Here is a 16,214-nt window from a genome sequence, read left to right on the forward strand (position 1 = left end):
GAACGAGTCCCGGACACAGATAGGGAGACATGTTTTACTCACCTCCACACGTTTATTTACACTACTAATATTTACAAGTTCTGCGCCACACAAACCCCAATCTCCCCCAAAGTCCAGGCCAACCACACTATGCCTCTACTTCGGACTGCCTCCTTCTCTCTCTTCACCGACCTCGTCCGTCTTCCACCCGACTCCAGCCTCCCTGTGAAGGGAGGCGGCCCCTTTTATAAGCACCCGGATGTGCTCCAGGTGTGTTCCGGCAATCTCCCACCGACACGCCCCAGTGTGCCGGCTGCGTACCCGGAAGCACACCGGGTGTCCCCACTCGTCTTCCCCCCATCACTTCTGGGTGTGGCGGAAGCACTGGGGTCCAGGGTTCTCCAGGCATGGGGGCGCCCCCTGGCGGTGACCACGGGCCCCTACAGGGTTGAGCTTCCCAGCTCTGTACCTGTGGCCCCCAAAGGAAGCAGGGCGGTCGATCCCTCGTGGTCTGGAGGAGGCATGAGCCCTCCTCCTGTCTTCCTGGGCATCCCGGCTGGGTGCCACCCCCAGCCGCGTGCCACAACATATATGAGTGCAGTCTCACTGAGAGTTGAGGTCATTACAACATTCTTGTTTTAAAATCTCACAGTTGTGAAACATGCTACTTACATAACAGCAGCCTTCTTAGAGTCAGTCCAGAAGCTATCAGAAAATGAGGTCTTGAAAAGTGTCACAACAGACTCCAGCAAGATATTAGCAAGGTCTTCTAAACAAAAGGGTAAGATCAGCAGCTTTTCTAAATTGATTTTCATATTGGTGTAGAATTCTGCTAAGCTGTAAGTGTCCAGTGGAAAGCAGATTATATTATATATTAAATACATTATAACAGTAAATCTCTTAAGTACAAGAAGAAATTAATTAAATCGTAAGACCTCAAATTCCTTTTGAATAATAATGTAGTAGATGCTCAGTTCTTACCTGACTGACTGTGTGACACTGAATGTGTCGCCTCATGGGCCTGACAGGAGTGATCCCATTTAAAAGGCATAGGAACAGCTATAATGGGATGGTGTTCACTGTAGAAAGAAGATATACAGAGTTTTACAGTATTTACAATATCTTTTGATAAACAATAATTAGATGACTAAAATAATGGATGTTCTCTATTTTAGGAGCCGTGTGGGCTGTTGCTGTCATAGTTGGGCTTCCCATGCTGTACGTACAGCAGCTGGAGGTAAGTCACACTCATGGAAGTAACCTGAACTGATACATTTTTAGTTTTATCCTAACTTAAGTCTAAACTGGCCCCCTGTGAGTGAGAGTGGGTGTGCATGCATGTGAAATATGAAGGAGTGGGTTGGTTCCTACCTTTTGCCCAGTGCTGCCAGGATAGGCTCAGGCGAATGCAACCCTTGATTTGCAAAACAGGTACAGATGGATAAATGGATATCTTGGTTTTAGCAAATTTAAACAATTCTGGTTTTCCATATGCAGTGTTCACTCTCAGCTATTTACTATGTAAAGTCAGTGACTTTGTCAATATTTTCTTTATTTTAATACCTCTTTGATATCTTTTTGTATGACTTGGTACTAGTGCTGATTCGGTTATTTGTCAATTCAATCTCCAGGAAATTCAGTTAAAACTTTTTATTCCAACTTGATGCCAGAGCATCCATTCCCCATGTTCTTGAATAGGCAGGTTTGGTAAATGAATGCAAGTATCATTAACATCCTGCACCATCATGGTGTGCTTTGAATTGGAACCAGAATCACAATGCAATATCCGACTTATGAACTGAAGACAGAGAACAGAGGACAATGAATAGAGAAGAGTAAAGTAGAAGGATCTAAATGTAGTAGACTATTATCTGAAAAACCTTTTTACCTCCGATGTTATTTGTATATATATATATATATATATATATATATATATATATATATATATATATATATATATATATACTGTATATATATATATATATACTGTATATATATATATATATATATATACTGTATATACTGTACCATCCATTCATTTTGTAATCTGCTTATCCAGTTTAGAGTCACCGTGAACCAGCGTCTATCCTAGCAGTCATACCTATTTTATAGCCACCAGTTATATTAGCATACACATCATTTGGATGTGGTTGAAAACTCAGAGTACCAGCAGAAAACCTACACAGACATGAGGTGGATGCCCAAATTATGGCTAATATCTGGCCAGGATTTGAAACCACTGCACCAATAGTGCCCACAGTGGAAATATATAAAAAATAAAAATAAGTCCAGTAAATACAAAAAATTTTAAACAATAGCATTGTCATTTCTGCTGTAAGAGCATTTATTTGTAGGACTAAAGCTGTGCAAGACTGACACGTGCAAAGGAAGAAAAAGAATGACTTGATTAAAAGCAGCTGAAAACAGAGTGCTGTACAAAATGTTCAGTGGACCTGTTTACAGCCATAAATTGATATTCCAGTAAACACAAGGAGAAGCTTTTTAAAGTGAAGATCAGACGCATTACTGTTCATTAGTTGACCAACGTGATTCTGCAGATCTGTTCGTAACTAACCTTGTGACTGGGTTCTGAACGTGCATGTCGTAAGGTACAAAAAAAAAAGAGAGAGAAACATAAAAACTAAAGAAAAGCTCAGCATAAATGGAAAATATCTGTGTAAAAATTAAAACAACTCATTCAGCACACTAATCAACACCTAACAGTACTGCTGTTTCTGTGCACTACCTGGGTCACTTATTTTATTTGCCAATGACTTGCCACAGGAAAACCTAACAAGTGTTGAGAGTTGTTCTTATTTGTGGTAAAAAATTTTAAAGGTCATAAACTTTACTAGAAAGGCACAAGCAACTTTGATTGGTTTTGCATTTTAATAACATTTAATGAATGAGTTCACATCTTCCACACAGTGACCTTTTAGAAGGGTCTGCCAACCACTTCAGCATTACTGACTGTTCAGTAAGTGACACCGCTGCTGCTTAAAGGAGGGAGGAGCACAACAGCAGAGCCTGGGAATCATTTATACTGAAGGTACACGTAATATTGTTTACATTTATAATTCATACTCATCTGTGCAAGCTTAAAAATGGAGGGATGAACATTTAATGTACAGTAATAGCAAAGTGATGCTGTGATCATAGAATATAGCTTGCCACAGCTGAGAAGTGGGTAAAAGGTGTTCACAAAGAAGATACATAGACGTATTACATTTAAAAAAGATTAGAACCACAGGATACCATATCAAAATGAAAGAAAAAGAACATGATAATAGACCAGCCAAATGAAATCTACAGAGAGGCAAGCTAATGTGAATTCAGTGGGAATTTGAAACAGACAGCCAGAGAGGCCACCGACACATTTGAAATCTTATACTTTTGGAGAGCACCATTTGCTTAAGTTTATGGTAATGTTAAAAGCGTTTTTCTCAAAATGAAGTGCTAAATGTACTGTACCTCTATGATGCTAAAGACACTAAAGCATTAAGCAGGGAAAAATAAATAGAAGGTTAGAGGATTCATTAAAACAAGACTATACAGAGACAGACGCCAAAAATATAAAACACTAACAAGATCAATTAATCTTGTAGTTCTGGGTTTAACAACTGTTATTTCCATGGCATGTGGCAAACACTTTCCTAAGGCATTAACAAGTACAGATATAAAGTAAAATTGTTTCCATGTATTTCTTTTGCCATTATAGCAAGTGCAGGTTAGGTGACTTGCATAGGTCCACATAATGTGCCATAAGTGCAATTGATTAGGATACCACACTGCCTGACTAAAATAATAAAGCATTAGAGCTCCAAAATATGTGCAACCAACCAATCATAACTGAACCACTTAGTCCAGTTCACAGTCTGGGGGTCTAACACCTATCTCAGCGATCATGAGCACACTGGGGCAGAAATGAATCCTGAAGAGGGCACTAGTCCATCACAGGGCAAACATACACCACCACACTGACAGTGTGTTGTTATTCTTATCCAGCTTTGTTCTCTTTGAAACAATAAAACAAAAGGGACAATAAATCAAATGGAGGATGGAAAATCAATACAGCATATTGCTCCCATCGCTGTTTTATGTATTTACTTCAATTTGTGAGTAGTCTTAGTCTTACTTGATTGTATACAGAGCCTGACGATTTCCTCCTTCATCTCAGCACTCTCTCCAAATTGAACCCATTGCTTCTTAAAAGGCCCCAAAGTCCAACACCATATGAAAATAAGTCTACAGGATGAGTTTATCACCAGAAAACACAACCAAAGGCACAAGTTGTTCTTACTTGTAGAAGACTTCATACCTAATTGTTGCTGAATGAACCAGCACTTGGAGTCCGGACCTCCACATTAGAATACAAAACAGATATTACTAAAAATCATTTTCTACATTCAGTAAAACTTAAGGGCTCCCAAGGATCCTGTCTTTATGAAATTGTAGCTGTTGATTCAGAAATGTGTATAGTGGCTGTACTTCTCTAAGAAGGGAAACAAATGAAGGATAAATGAATATGATTTCATGAAATGGTTTGAAATGCAAAAAGCAAAATTAGAAGATATTTTATATAGATTCTTTTTCTTACTTCTCTCTCATTTTTTTTCCATTCATCCATCTTTTTCTGACTTACTTCTCAAAATTAAGTCACAACCCCATGATTGAAATAGAAATACTGCAAACTAGATGGTTTAAGGTTAAAGAAACATAGCATTACATACAACAATTGTTTACTTTCTCACTGAGTAGTTCTATCTGCTAATTTATACACTAAATGTTAGTGCCATTATTATAGATAGATAGATAGATCCCCAAGGGGAAATTCACATACTCCAGCAAAACAATATTAATTAAAGAGTGATAAAAAACACAGTGCAAGTTAAAAATGCAAGGTGGAGAGTGCGAGGAAGGTATAATAGTCAATAACTTTGTATAATGTTACCGTTTACCCCACCAGGTGGAATTGAAGAGTCGCATAGTGTGGGGGAGAAACGATCTCCTCAGTCTGTCAGTGGAGCAGGACAGTGACAGCAGTCTGTTGCTGAAGCTGCTCCTCTGTCTGGAGATGATACTGTTCAGTGGATGCAGTGGATTCTCCATGATTGACAGGAGCCTGCTCAGCGCCCGTCGCTCTGCCACGGATGTCAAACTGTCCAGCTCCGTGCCTACAATAGAGCCTGCCTTCCTCACCAGTTTGTCCAGGCGTGAGGCATTCCTCTTCTTTATGCTGCCTCCCCAGCACACCACTGCGTAGAAGAGGGCGCTTGCCACAACCGTCTGATAGAACATCTGCAGCATCTTATTGCAGATGTTGAAGGACGCCAGCCTTCTAAGAAAGTATAGTCAGCTCTGTCCTCTCTTGCACAGAGCATCAGTATTGGCAGTCCAGTCCAATTTATCACCCAGCTGCACTCCCAGGTATTTATAGGTCTGCACCTCTCTGGTTTTGCTGATGTTCAGGTGTAGGTGGTTTGAGTCGCACCATTTAACAAAGTCCTTGATGAGGTTCCTATACTCCTCCTCCTGCCCACTCCTGATGCAGCCCACGATAGCAGTGTCGTCAGTGAACTTTTGCACGTGGCAGGACTCCGAGTTGTATTGGAAGTCCGATGTATATAGGGCTGAACAGGACCGGAGAAAGCACAGTCCCCTGCGGCGCTCCTGTGCTGCTGACCACAATGTCAGACCTGCAATATACAATACATATACAATATACGATACATGCATAAAGTTAATTAGAAAAATAGCATTTAAAGACAGCCCTATAGGTATGCAACATGGAAATAAAGAGAAGTAGTCCAAGAATTGTCAGGATTTATAGGGGCTTCGTTCCAGGGTATGGATTCTATTAATAGCACTTATGTTGAGACTAGGCAATCATAATTGTATAATTAGCTGATAATAACATGTTATTGATATGGTGTGAGGGTGCTGCTGCTGTACAGACCAGAATACACACTCTTACAAAAGTGTCATATTGCTTATGAAAACGTGTATAGCTGCAAGCGTAACTCACTCATCTTCTTTACACACTATCTGTCCTAAAAGTTTGGATGCTATGATGGGCCATGAAAAGTGAAAACAGAAGAAAGTGACATTAAGTTATTTTATATAATTCTAATAATAGTGCTCTTATTTAAATTGTATGTAAACCTGTTTTGTGGTTATTTGAAAATCATTTTTGGTTGAATATTAAAAATGATAATAAAATATAAAAACTGAGATTTGACAAAATCTGAACCCAGATGAACCAGACCAAGACCATAATGAAGTGTGTTTGCTGAAAGGAAAATGGTGTACGTGCAAACATTTTTTTCTTTGTTTTGCAAGATGCTTTATGAATGGCCTTTCCAATTTACCATTTCATGTAAGAGAGTACCAGAACAATGAATGTTCTCTCTGAAAACTAGCACAGTGGCAAATACACCATTAAAAGCAAAGAAAAAAAAAGAAAGGCGGCTCTCAGTGAGGTGCTGTGCAAAGTCCTTTTTTGTGTATTTAATTAACCTAAATTCTTGATAAAGTCCAGTTTTAAGACATCACTCCTTATTTAATCCACTTTCTTCCTGCAGGTGAAGTATGATTTTCTGTATGACCACCATCATGTCTGCTGTCAAGAACGCTGGCAATCACGAGGCCATCGTAAGGTTTATGCGACTTTCATTTTAGTGGCTCTTTTTCTTCTGCCACTAGCTGCCATGCTGTTTCTCTACACGAGAATAGCTTTTGAGTTATGGATTCGCAAGCGTGTCGGGGATTCCTCTGTACTGAATGCTATGATTCACAGCGAGACCAGCAAAATCGCAAGGTAATAAAGTGCCAACTTAAATTATGACTGCATTCCTATGTGCTGTGTATGTGGCTACTAGTGATGAGCGAAGGGAAGTGTTCAGGAACTTTGCTGAACTCCACAAAATGCATTGAAGTCAATGGGAAAGGAGGAACAGAACTAGTTTTGAGTAGCTTATGTGCAATGGCATTTAAATGGTCTTTTAGGGCTAGGGTAGTATCCGTCAACTATGCTAGACTAATTACTGTGGTCAAAAATATAATCTGAACTGTGAGAAAGCAGTGCTAACCACTGTGCCACCATGGCTCAAACAACAAAAGATGCATACACAATGATAACCACAAACAAAATACAACAACTGGCCGTAACCTGGCAATAAGTAAATATATATATTGTGGTACGTGGCTGGGGGTGATACCTAGCCGGGACGCCCAGGAGGACCGGAGGAGGGCTTGTGCCTCCTCCAGACCACGAGGGGGCAACCACCCTGGTTGTGTTGGGGGCTCAGCCCTGTAGGGGCCCGTGGTCACCGCCAGGGGGCGCCCCGATGCCTTGGGAGCCCTGGACCTCAGCACTTCCGCCACACCTGGAAGTGCTGGGGGAAAGAGGATCAGGGACACCCGGGGGGCTTCCGGGTACACAGCCGGTGCTTCCGCCACACGGAGGCTTAATCAGGAAGCACGTGGAGCCCATCCGGGGGTGAATAAAAGGGGCCGCCTCCCTCCATTCAAGGCTGGAGTCGGGTGGAAGTGGACAGAGCTTGGAGGAGAGGAGTGGTGGCGGTCTGAAGAGTTAAAGGCATTGTGTGTGTTGGCCAGGACTGGAAGGGGTGATTGGTGCTGAGGCACTGGGGTGTGCTCACTATTGTAAATATGATTAGTGTAAATAAACGTGTGTGTGGTGAAACAACATGTCTACCTGTCTGTGTCCGGGCTGGTTCCCACAATATATATATATATATATATATATATATATATATATATATATATATATATATATATATATATACTGTGTGATATATATATAGTTGTGTTCACTAAGTTCCAGTCTTAGCACACTTTAGCCATGTGATGAAGCAGCAGCGTGAGACTGGCTCATTCCATTGTTTAAAGTCACTGCACTGGGTGCAAAGGAAACATCTCTTTTGTTTCCATCTATACGGAGATGCTTTACACTTTTTTCTTCCATTAAAAAGATAGAAATGCCTTGGTAACAGTAATACATTTTTCATTATTATTATAATTTTACAGGGTCCATGGGTGTTCTTTCTCAAGGTGTGGGAGGGCTCTTTTGAGGCTTGTTTTCGATAGTTGACCCAGCACATGACTTAATTATGTTTGCAAATTAGCCATGCGGCTCTACGCTGCTAGCACACAGGAATCTGGTGGCAGTACTCAGAATATTCTCATTATGGGATGCTAATGAACCCCTCAAATGAAAATAATTGATTTTTTTTTAATGCATGCAGGGTGGGAGGCTGATTGGGTTGTGACATCACTCATGCCCAAATTAGCTAGGCAGTGATCTTACAGTATGCATGCATGAAATGTTCTGCAGTTGTCTGCTACAGCTCTGTCATATCATGCTGCCTTTGCAAAGCATTATGGGGCACTGGAAAAAGATGTTCATCTAAGCTGACTGCAAGACGAATTTACAGGAAAATATTCAGGGAAAACATTTTGCTAAATTTTACCGATCAACACTAGTGGCTAAATTAAATCAGCCCTTTTTTTGTATATAAAATATTTGCACAATATATGTACATGGATAATGGCTGTATGACTTTAATGTATTCAAAGGCAGATAACTGTTAAAATAGAGGTAAATATAACATCTCTGAAATCCAGATTTTTCAGAACTTAACATCTTTATCAATATTTTTTTCTAAAATGTTAGCTCCATGCAGTTATCCAGTAGGATGGTCAAGTCACTGATATCATTGCTGGTTTTCATCTCTTGCTGTGATCCTATACAAGGTCATGCATCAGGCCAATCAAAATAGGAAAATGGGAGGGAGAAAACAGATACTATTTCAATCCAGCTCATATTGACACATAGGAAAGTAATATTTGGGATCTGTCGCTTGACCTGTATGTGTCATGAGACATTGACTAAGGGGAGAAATGAGACAATCAATGCAGCTTTAAACTACAAATCTCTCTCCAGTAGCTGAAATATTTTTCCATCCCTGCATCCATTTTCAAATTTAATCAGTTTGATTCAGGATTGCAGGGGGCACGACTGAAATAATTAATTGTAAATTATCAGATTAGTAACAAATGTCAAATTACACTGGGTAGCAAAATGTAGATTTTGATTTTGTTACATGAATCAAATATAGGAGAATATAACAGTATTTTGCATGCTGAATTCAGATATCTAAACAGACTCTTACTAACACTAAAGGATTTTAAGCGACACACAATTAAAAGTTACAATACTATATGTGCATGCTTGGAGTGTCTCACCTAGACAGTACAAGTGTACCATTTTCTGCTGTACTTGGCCTCTTAATGGTCCCGCAGTAGTCAGCAAGCATACTGGAACTCTTCTCACCTTGGAACTGCTTTTCCATTTCAGAAATGCCCTGATGAAACTGTTGACCATGCTCATCGTGGACTGCCCCGAGGTTTACAGAAAAAAAGTCCAGATGACAATCCAAGAAATGAATTTCTAAAGATGGAAACTCATAGATGTTTATACTTTTGACTTCTGATCACCAACTGTCATGGGGTTGTGCCTCAGACAGGGAGCAGGATCCAAGATGTCCAAACTTGTTACAGCCAGCAAACTCCAACATAACACACTTATTTTATGCCCTTCTGGAAAGTTATAAAATGCTCACAAGCCAAAAAAAAACATTTTAATCCTGAATTCAACTTAAAAAAAAAAAAAAACCTTAATACGCCTTTATAAGAGTTTATATACTACAAATATACTAAGATAAAACTAATTAAAAAATTATGAGTGATAGAAATTTTTTTTTAAAACAGCATGAAAAACTAAATTTTAAAAACACCCATAAGTTGTTCTGTGCCAAAATCTTGACCAGTGTTACGTGTCGTGTTAACATAGCAGCGTTCTCTTGACAGCCTGCGAATCATCCCATGACATTCCATGACACATTTTGTAGATCAAATTACAAACATTTGAAAATGCATTGATCGGAATCCTAGTTTGTTGTGTCATGGAGAAGACCCTTTGGTTTCAGGTGTCCTAAAACCACTTTCTGGCTCCCACATTGCCTAACCACATTATTCTGTAGCCCTTTGCTATGGTTCTCAGTGCGACAGAAAAATAAATCCCAGGCTTAAATGTGACAGTTCTAAGCTTAGGTCTTTGGAGATTTTTTAACTAAGTAACCCAAAACAGCTTTAGTCTCTGCTGATATGGATTATTGTCCAAGTCATAAGGATCCAAGAGAAGCTAAGTTCCTGTTCTAAATCATCCGCTTATATGACACGATAGACTGTGTTTGGCCAATGTAGAGCAGAAAACATACACTGCAGCTGATGTGCTTTAGAACTGGGGCATGTCCTACGATGGTGAAGCTCATGCCTATATTTCTAAGTGGAAGGTGTACATCTTATTTGTTGCAACCATAAGTTTCTATGAATTCTGCAACACCGTTTTGTGGAATCCAAAGAAGCTAGCTGTCTTCTTTTGTCTCTCTGTAACACATCCTTAAAATGATAATATTAAGGGTCAGGTCTAGGTGAGGAACCATCCCTGTAGAAGGCATCTCTGTCACATCAATGCATCTAGAAGACCATTTCTCCATATTCATATCCAATGGTAAGTAATCATAATTAGTACACCAAAGCACATTTTAGACCCAAAATATAAAATAAACAAAAATAAAACACAAAGCAGCAAGATACAATTTCAATCTATGATATACCCTAAACACTTCTAGCCCTTATTTTGATCTTGTCAGTCCATTTCAAGGAGCTGGGAATAGACATGGAATGAGAAAGTTACTGATAGCAGAATCTTAAGCATGAATGTTGTGAAGATAAGAGGAACACTACAAAACCTGTCAAGATGGGACAAATTCAGAATGAGGAAGGCAGTGGAAAGGCATAGCAGAAAGTAATTTTACCTTGTTAGATTAGATGAGGAATTTATCATTTCGCAAATGTAAAGAATCTTGTTGATAGTTTTCAAAATAACACTAGAGGTGCCTTCTCCTTCTAAATCCCTTTAAAAAATACTCTTTGTCCATTGTTTTAAGTGTCTGTAGATTGAGACACTATTTGATCTTCATTATCATTCCTTTTGGCCTTTATAAGTCTTGACCCGTCAGATTTCAATGAGTCTGTCAGCGGCATGGAGCACTTGATTTGCCTTGAGTGTCAGAGTGATGCACAGCATCTTCTGTTGCTGACTGTCACAAGTGAAGAAGAGGATATAAGTTGGGAAAAAGTGATTGTCTGTCAGGATTGTAAATCAAGGTAGAGCAAGTGAAGGGGGGTTTACAGAATTCTGAAAAACAACCAGCAGAGATGGGGAAATGATCAAAGAGTGTCAGGTGCGTCAAACAAGAATCTTTAGTTCCTTCTAAAGAAATGTCTTCCTGTCCATTTTTGCATGAATATACTTGTTTTACATTTAATTATAATGCTGTGTAGATTCAACACTGCATATTTTTTTTATCTACTGCTTTACAATTCACAGAACCTGCAATGAGAAGGTTTAAAGATAGTTATGGTGCCTTCTCACCGTTTGTTGTATTGATTTTACCACAGAAAGAAGAAACGTGCTGTGAAGATGATGGTGATTGTTGTTCTCCTTTTCACGGTGTGCTGGGCTCCCTTCCACACAGTGCACATGCTCTTTGAATATAGTAAGTTTTATCTAATAGCGTGTTTTATAATTTGTTTTTTCTAATTAATCCAGATTGTTTAAAATGAAGGGCAGACCAATGGTTAGCACTGCTGCCTGACTGAATGTCTTTGGTTGGATTCCTATGATATGTTGCTGTTTTTGTGCAATGCACAGGGCATTGTCTCCCAAGGATTGCTAGATGGCAGCCCCCTTGGGTTGCTGCAGTGGCCCAAATTCTCAATGGGCATCATGGGAACTGAAGTTCTTTGTCTCAGTCCCATCGGGTTCCATGGCCACTGCCAGTGGCCACAGAGAGAACAGATGGGCTCCAGCCTTACTTGGACATGCTCCCAGGCCAAAACTGTGGGACACAGGTTTTCTATAAAGGAACCTGCCTGCCACAACTCCAGGAGCCAAAGTGGGGAGGAGGGCAACGCTTGCTGTGAGGAGTTGAGAAGGCAGAGAGATATATATATATACAGTATATACACTAGGGGGCTTGGCCCCCTGCTCACTTCGCTCGCCAACACCCATGCCTGTGCTATGCGCTAGCATCTTTGCAGTTCTGCCTCTCGTGTATGGGGATGCAGATGTACAAATTACATTACTAACTATTTTACATTACAGTGAGTAATTAACCGTATTAAAAAATAATAAAATGTAATAATTTGAAAGTATATTATGTTTCATGTTGCGTTAGAGTTATTCGTTGTGTAATACAATTTCGTTCTGTTTGGCTTTGAAATTAACACGCAAAAACTTTTTAAACTTACACTTTTACTGTAAAAATTCAGTAAAAACTATTTCTTGAATTAAATTTTCGTCAATATCACATTGAATTTTGATTCTGTGTTTGCCCTTTCATCGTGACAACGCAATGTATGACTGCCCGTGATTGAATTTCGTTTTTTTCTCTCTATTAAATAAAACGACTTTTTCGAATGTTTGGCTCTGAGATTTGTTGATTGTCTGTGCAAAAGCTATTCTAACGCGAAATTGTTAACATTTTAATACGAATGGCATATCAAGATCTCCTTTGTTATCTAATGTTATCCATGGGAGATGTACTACATTACCTTTCTTGGATACATCCTTCTTTCTTGTTAACAATTGTAGATATTCTTTGGAATATTGTAAGTTGATGTTTTCATGTTCCGCACGATCACCACCATCTGTTTCAGTATAGTCTATTGATACGCATTTACCAATTTGCCGTGTAACCAATCAAAAATTTTCATGTTAATTCGTTTGACTTCATCGTTTTTTGTTGCTAGGATTGTCCATGTACTCATTTTTACTGTTGATAACCCTTCGTGATGAAATTCTTCAGTAAGATTTGGACATAATATGTCTTCTTTAATTGGGAACTTAAAGTGAGGAAAATGTTAAAATTTATGAGAGTTGAGAAAGCAAGAAGTGTGTCTGTCAAAAGCATTCACACGAATGAGATTTGAGAGTACCTTGTGCGTGGCTGAATATGATTGAGAGGAGGGCGTGACTTGAAAACATCTCATAGTCAAAGTCTTGTCTTGCGGGATTTGAAACAATCTTCCAAAAAGTCTTGTCTTGTTGCAGGATTTATATATATATATATATATATATATATATGCTGTCAAATAAACGAACCACATGCCGTGGCGCAATGTTAGGGGCATCGCCTCTGGTGCTGACGTCCGAGGTTCGATTCCCGAGAGGGAGTGCAGTGGAGTGTGTACACCTGATGAGCCCAGAATGAGGGTGAAACACGTGTCGTGTACTCTTTGCATTTATTTGACAGTAAACTATTTTTCAACCATTCTATGATCTGCTCCTCACAAACTGAGGGCACCGTGGCGGATGTTAGCAGATTGCTGGCCAACCACAAGCGTTACCTGGTAGGTAACCACCCATACAATCAGATTGTGACACAGACTTCGAATGCCGTGAAATATATATATATATATATATATATATATATATATATATATATATATATATATATAATCTTACTATGTCAGCTGTTATTGTCTCTGCAGTAACAATACTCCCATCTGTGTTATACATAACACATTACTGTTTCAGTTTTTTGAGGTTTTATATTCATTAGCTGTTTGAAAGATTTTAATATCCTCAAATTTAATCACAAATGAATTAAATATTAATCTTGCAATATCCATTCACGTATTGCTTAACGTATTTTCAAAATATGATATTAACTAAAAAAAGAAACTTGAAGTCAACAGCTTGTGCAGTGATGGTTTGCAGAATTGGTCACACTATAGTCTATTGTTCATTTGTGGTGGACAGCTGGGGCCCTTACTCGGCCAGGACACCACTATAGTGGAAGGACCAAAGGATAGAGCATACTTGGGGCATTACCTCCCCTGGAGCGATAGATGGCACCCCCCCTTAGTTGTAGCAGTGTCCCGGACTCCCACAGGGCTCCTTGGAGCAGCCCTTTCGGATTCCGTGGGCACCACTGGGGAGCATTGCAGGATCGGTTGATGCCCTTTGGTGCAGCACTTCCGCCACACATGTGCAATTATCAATGATAACTTATTGTTAAGAATAAGACTTTTAAAATATGTTACTGTCATTTTCATTGTTTCTCATTTTCAAAGGTGGGGATCAAACTGGCAGTTTTATGGTTTATTAACTTTTGTGACTGCAAAGTGACTAAGTAGTGTCAGTAAATTGGCCTGGTTCTGACTGAATGTGGTTGTGTGCATGTCATGCATAGACTGGCAACCCATTAAGGATTGGCTTTAATACACCATTAACCAAAAAATAATGTGCAGACCCCACAGGATGATAACACAAGCTCGGAAGTATAAACAACGTATGAGATTTCAGAGTGGATGGCCAGATGGTGCAGTGGTTAGCTGCAGAACAAAGTGACTAGAGTTGAATTCAGGCTCAGAATTTTTGTGCTTCCCGTGCAGTTCTTCTGTCACACCCCAAAGACACGTATCTCTGGTTATTTGTTGATTCTAAACTGCTCAGGTGCAGATGTGCAAGTTAAGTGTCCTCTGGGATAGGCTATTTAACCCTAAACTGGAAAATGGGCAGAGAAATGGATAGAATTCAGAGTGAATTTACACCAGAGTAGACAATGTAGTAATTTGACAGATTTACAGATTTACAGTAACTTAAAATTTTTGCTGTATGCTTTCAGGACATACAGAAATGAATAATAAAATACATAGCACTGCTTTACGTCTTGACCAGTACAAAATACTTTGTACCAGAAGAAGAACTGGTACGTGATCAAGTGTTGCAGTCTCATAGCACTTGGATGTGTGTTCACTTCCCACTGTGTGTGCTATTCCTGCGATCATCTTATTTTTTCAGTAACTTCAGTTTCTTCCCACACTCCAAACTATAACTTTTGGTTGGGTGACATCTTGCCCCTAACTGTGTTGTAAACCAGCCTCTACCTGCAATGGAGCTTTTCTTATTGGAAAACGTGGAAATTCAATGCCTTATAAACCATAAATGCCCAGTGCCAACCTGAATGTATAATGTTTGCTGTGTTTTTTTCCAGATGACCTTGAAAGTGAACACGATGAAGTGACGGTCAGCATGATCCTTGCCATCGTTCAGGCTATAGGATTTTTCAACTCATTCAACAACCCCATTGTTTACGCCTTCATGAATGAAAACTTCAAGAAGAACTGTGTGGCCACTTTTTCACATTGCTTAAGAAGGCCAGCACCACACTTACAAAGGCCAACAAACAAGGAGAGGGAAACATTAAATATTCCCGTTTCCAACCATTCAAGACAAGATCATTTCCATGATGATACCCAGACAGAGCTGATTGAATTCAAGTTGTCAGAAAAAAATGTGACTGACCCTGTCTAGTGGAAGGAAAGCTGACAGCATGAATTGACATGATGCTTCTTGCTTTAGATGGCACTGGAGCAAAGGAATCTATGAGAAACAGGAGATAATCAGACCGAGCACTCAGAGTGGTTACCTTTTCTGTCGTATAACATTGTCATTATGCATTGAGCCTGGTATAGAATAAAATGTGCCCGGCACTTAATTGGCACCCATTGCCGGTGGATAGGCTGAAGGTTGCTGACCTTGTACCGTACTGTAAGTCGGCTAGTGAGCTCCTGTACAGTAATAGCATAAACACTGAACTGTGACGCCATTTGGAGTTCTAGCCACCAGTCAGAGGAAAGCTAAAGAAAAGTGGCCATCACACTTGGTAAACACAATCAATTGGTTTACAAACATCTCACTTTATGCTGGCCAGTCTTAATTATGTCATCTAACTGAAATATCTGTAATATAACTGAACAAACAACCTCTTCGAATGACGAACAATGGACATTTAATTTGAATTATAGTCATTAATGTTCACAAGATACCTATTAAACCTAGAGAATGAATGTCAGTAAAAACTGTAGTGTGCACTGTGTTACCAGGTATTTTTAAAGAAAAGCCAAGCAAAATGACACCTTTTATTGGCTAACTAAAAAGATTACAATATGCAAGCTTTCGAGGCAACTCAGGCCCCTTCTTCAGGCAAGATGTAAACACGGCACAACACCCTAGTACTACAGGTATTTTTAAAAAGGCTGTTTTCCTTTTTCAAGGGTTTGGGTCCAGAATATTCAGA

The 16,214-nt window shown here is 39.4% G+C and overlaps 1 protein-coding gene across 1 annotated transcript in view; it reads left to right on the top strand.

The window, feature by feature from the left end:
• LOC114645596 (pyroglutamylated RF-amide peptide receptor-like) overlaps positions 1-16,014 on the top strand; it is a 95,577-nt gene extending 79,563 nt beyond the window's left edge. The window contains exons 3-6 of the mRNA XM_028793431.2: positions 1,155-1,216; positions 6,561-6,796; positions 11,527-11,624; positions 15,129-16,014. Coding sequence (XP_028649264.2) covers positions 1,155-1,216; positions 6,561-6,796; positions 11,527-11,624; positions 15,129-15,448 — 716 coding nt within the window. The 3' untranslated portion in view covers positions 15,449-16,014. The remainder of the gene's footprint in view (positions 1-1,154; positions 1,217-6,560; positions 6,797-11,526; positions 11,625-15,128) is intronic.
• Positions 16,015-16,214: the final 200 nt, after the last annotated feature.

This window comes from Erpetoichthys calabaricus, chromosome 2 (assembly GCF_900747795.2).
Source record: "Erpetoichthys calabaricus chromosome 2, fErpCal1.3, whole genome shotgun sequence".
Taxonomy (NCBI): Eukaryota; Metazoa; Chordata; class Cladistia; order Polypteriformes; family Polypteridae; genus Erpetoichthys; species Erpetoichthys calabaricus.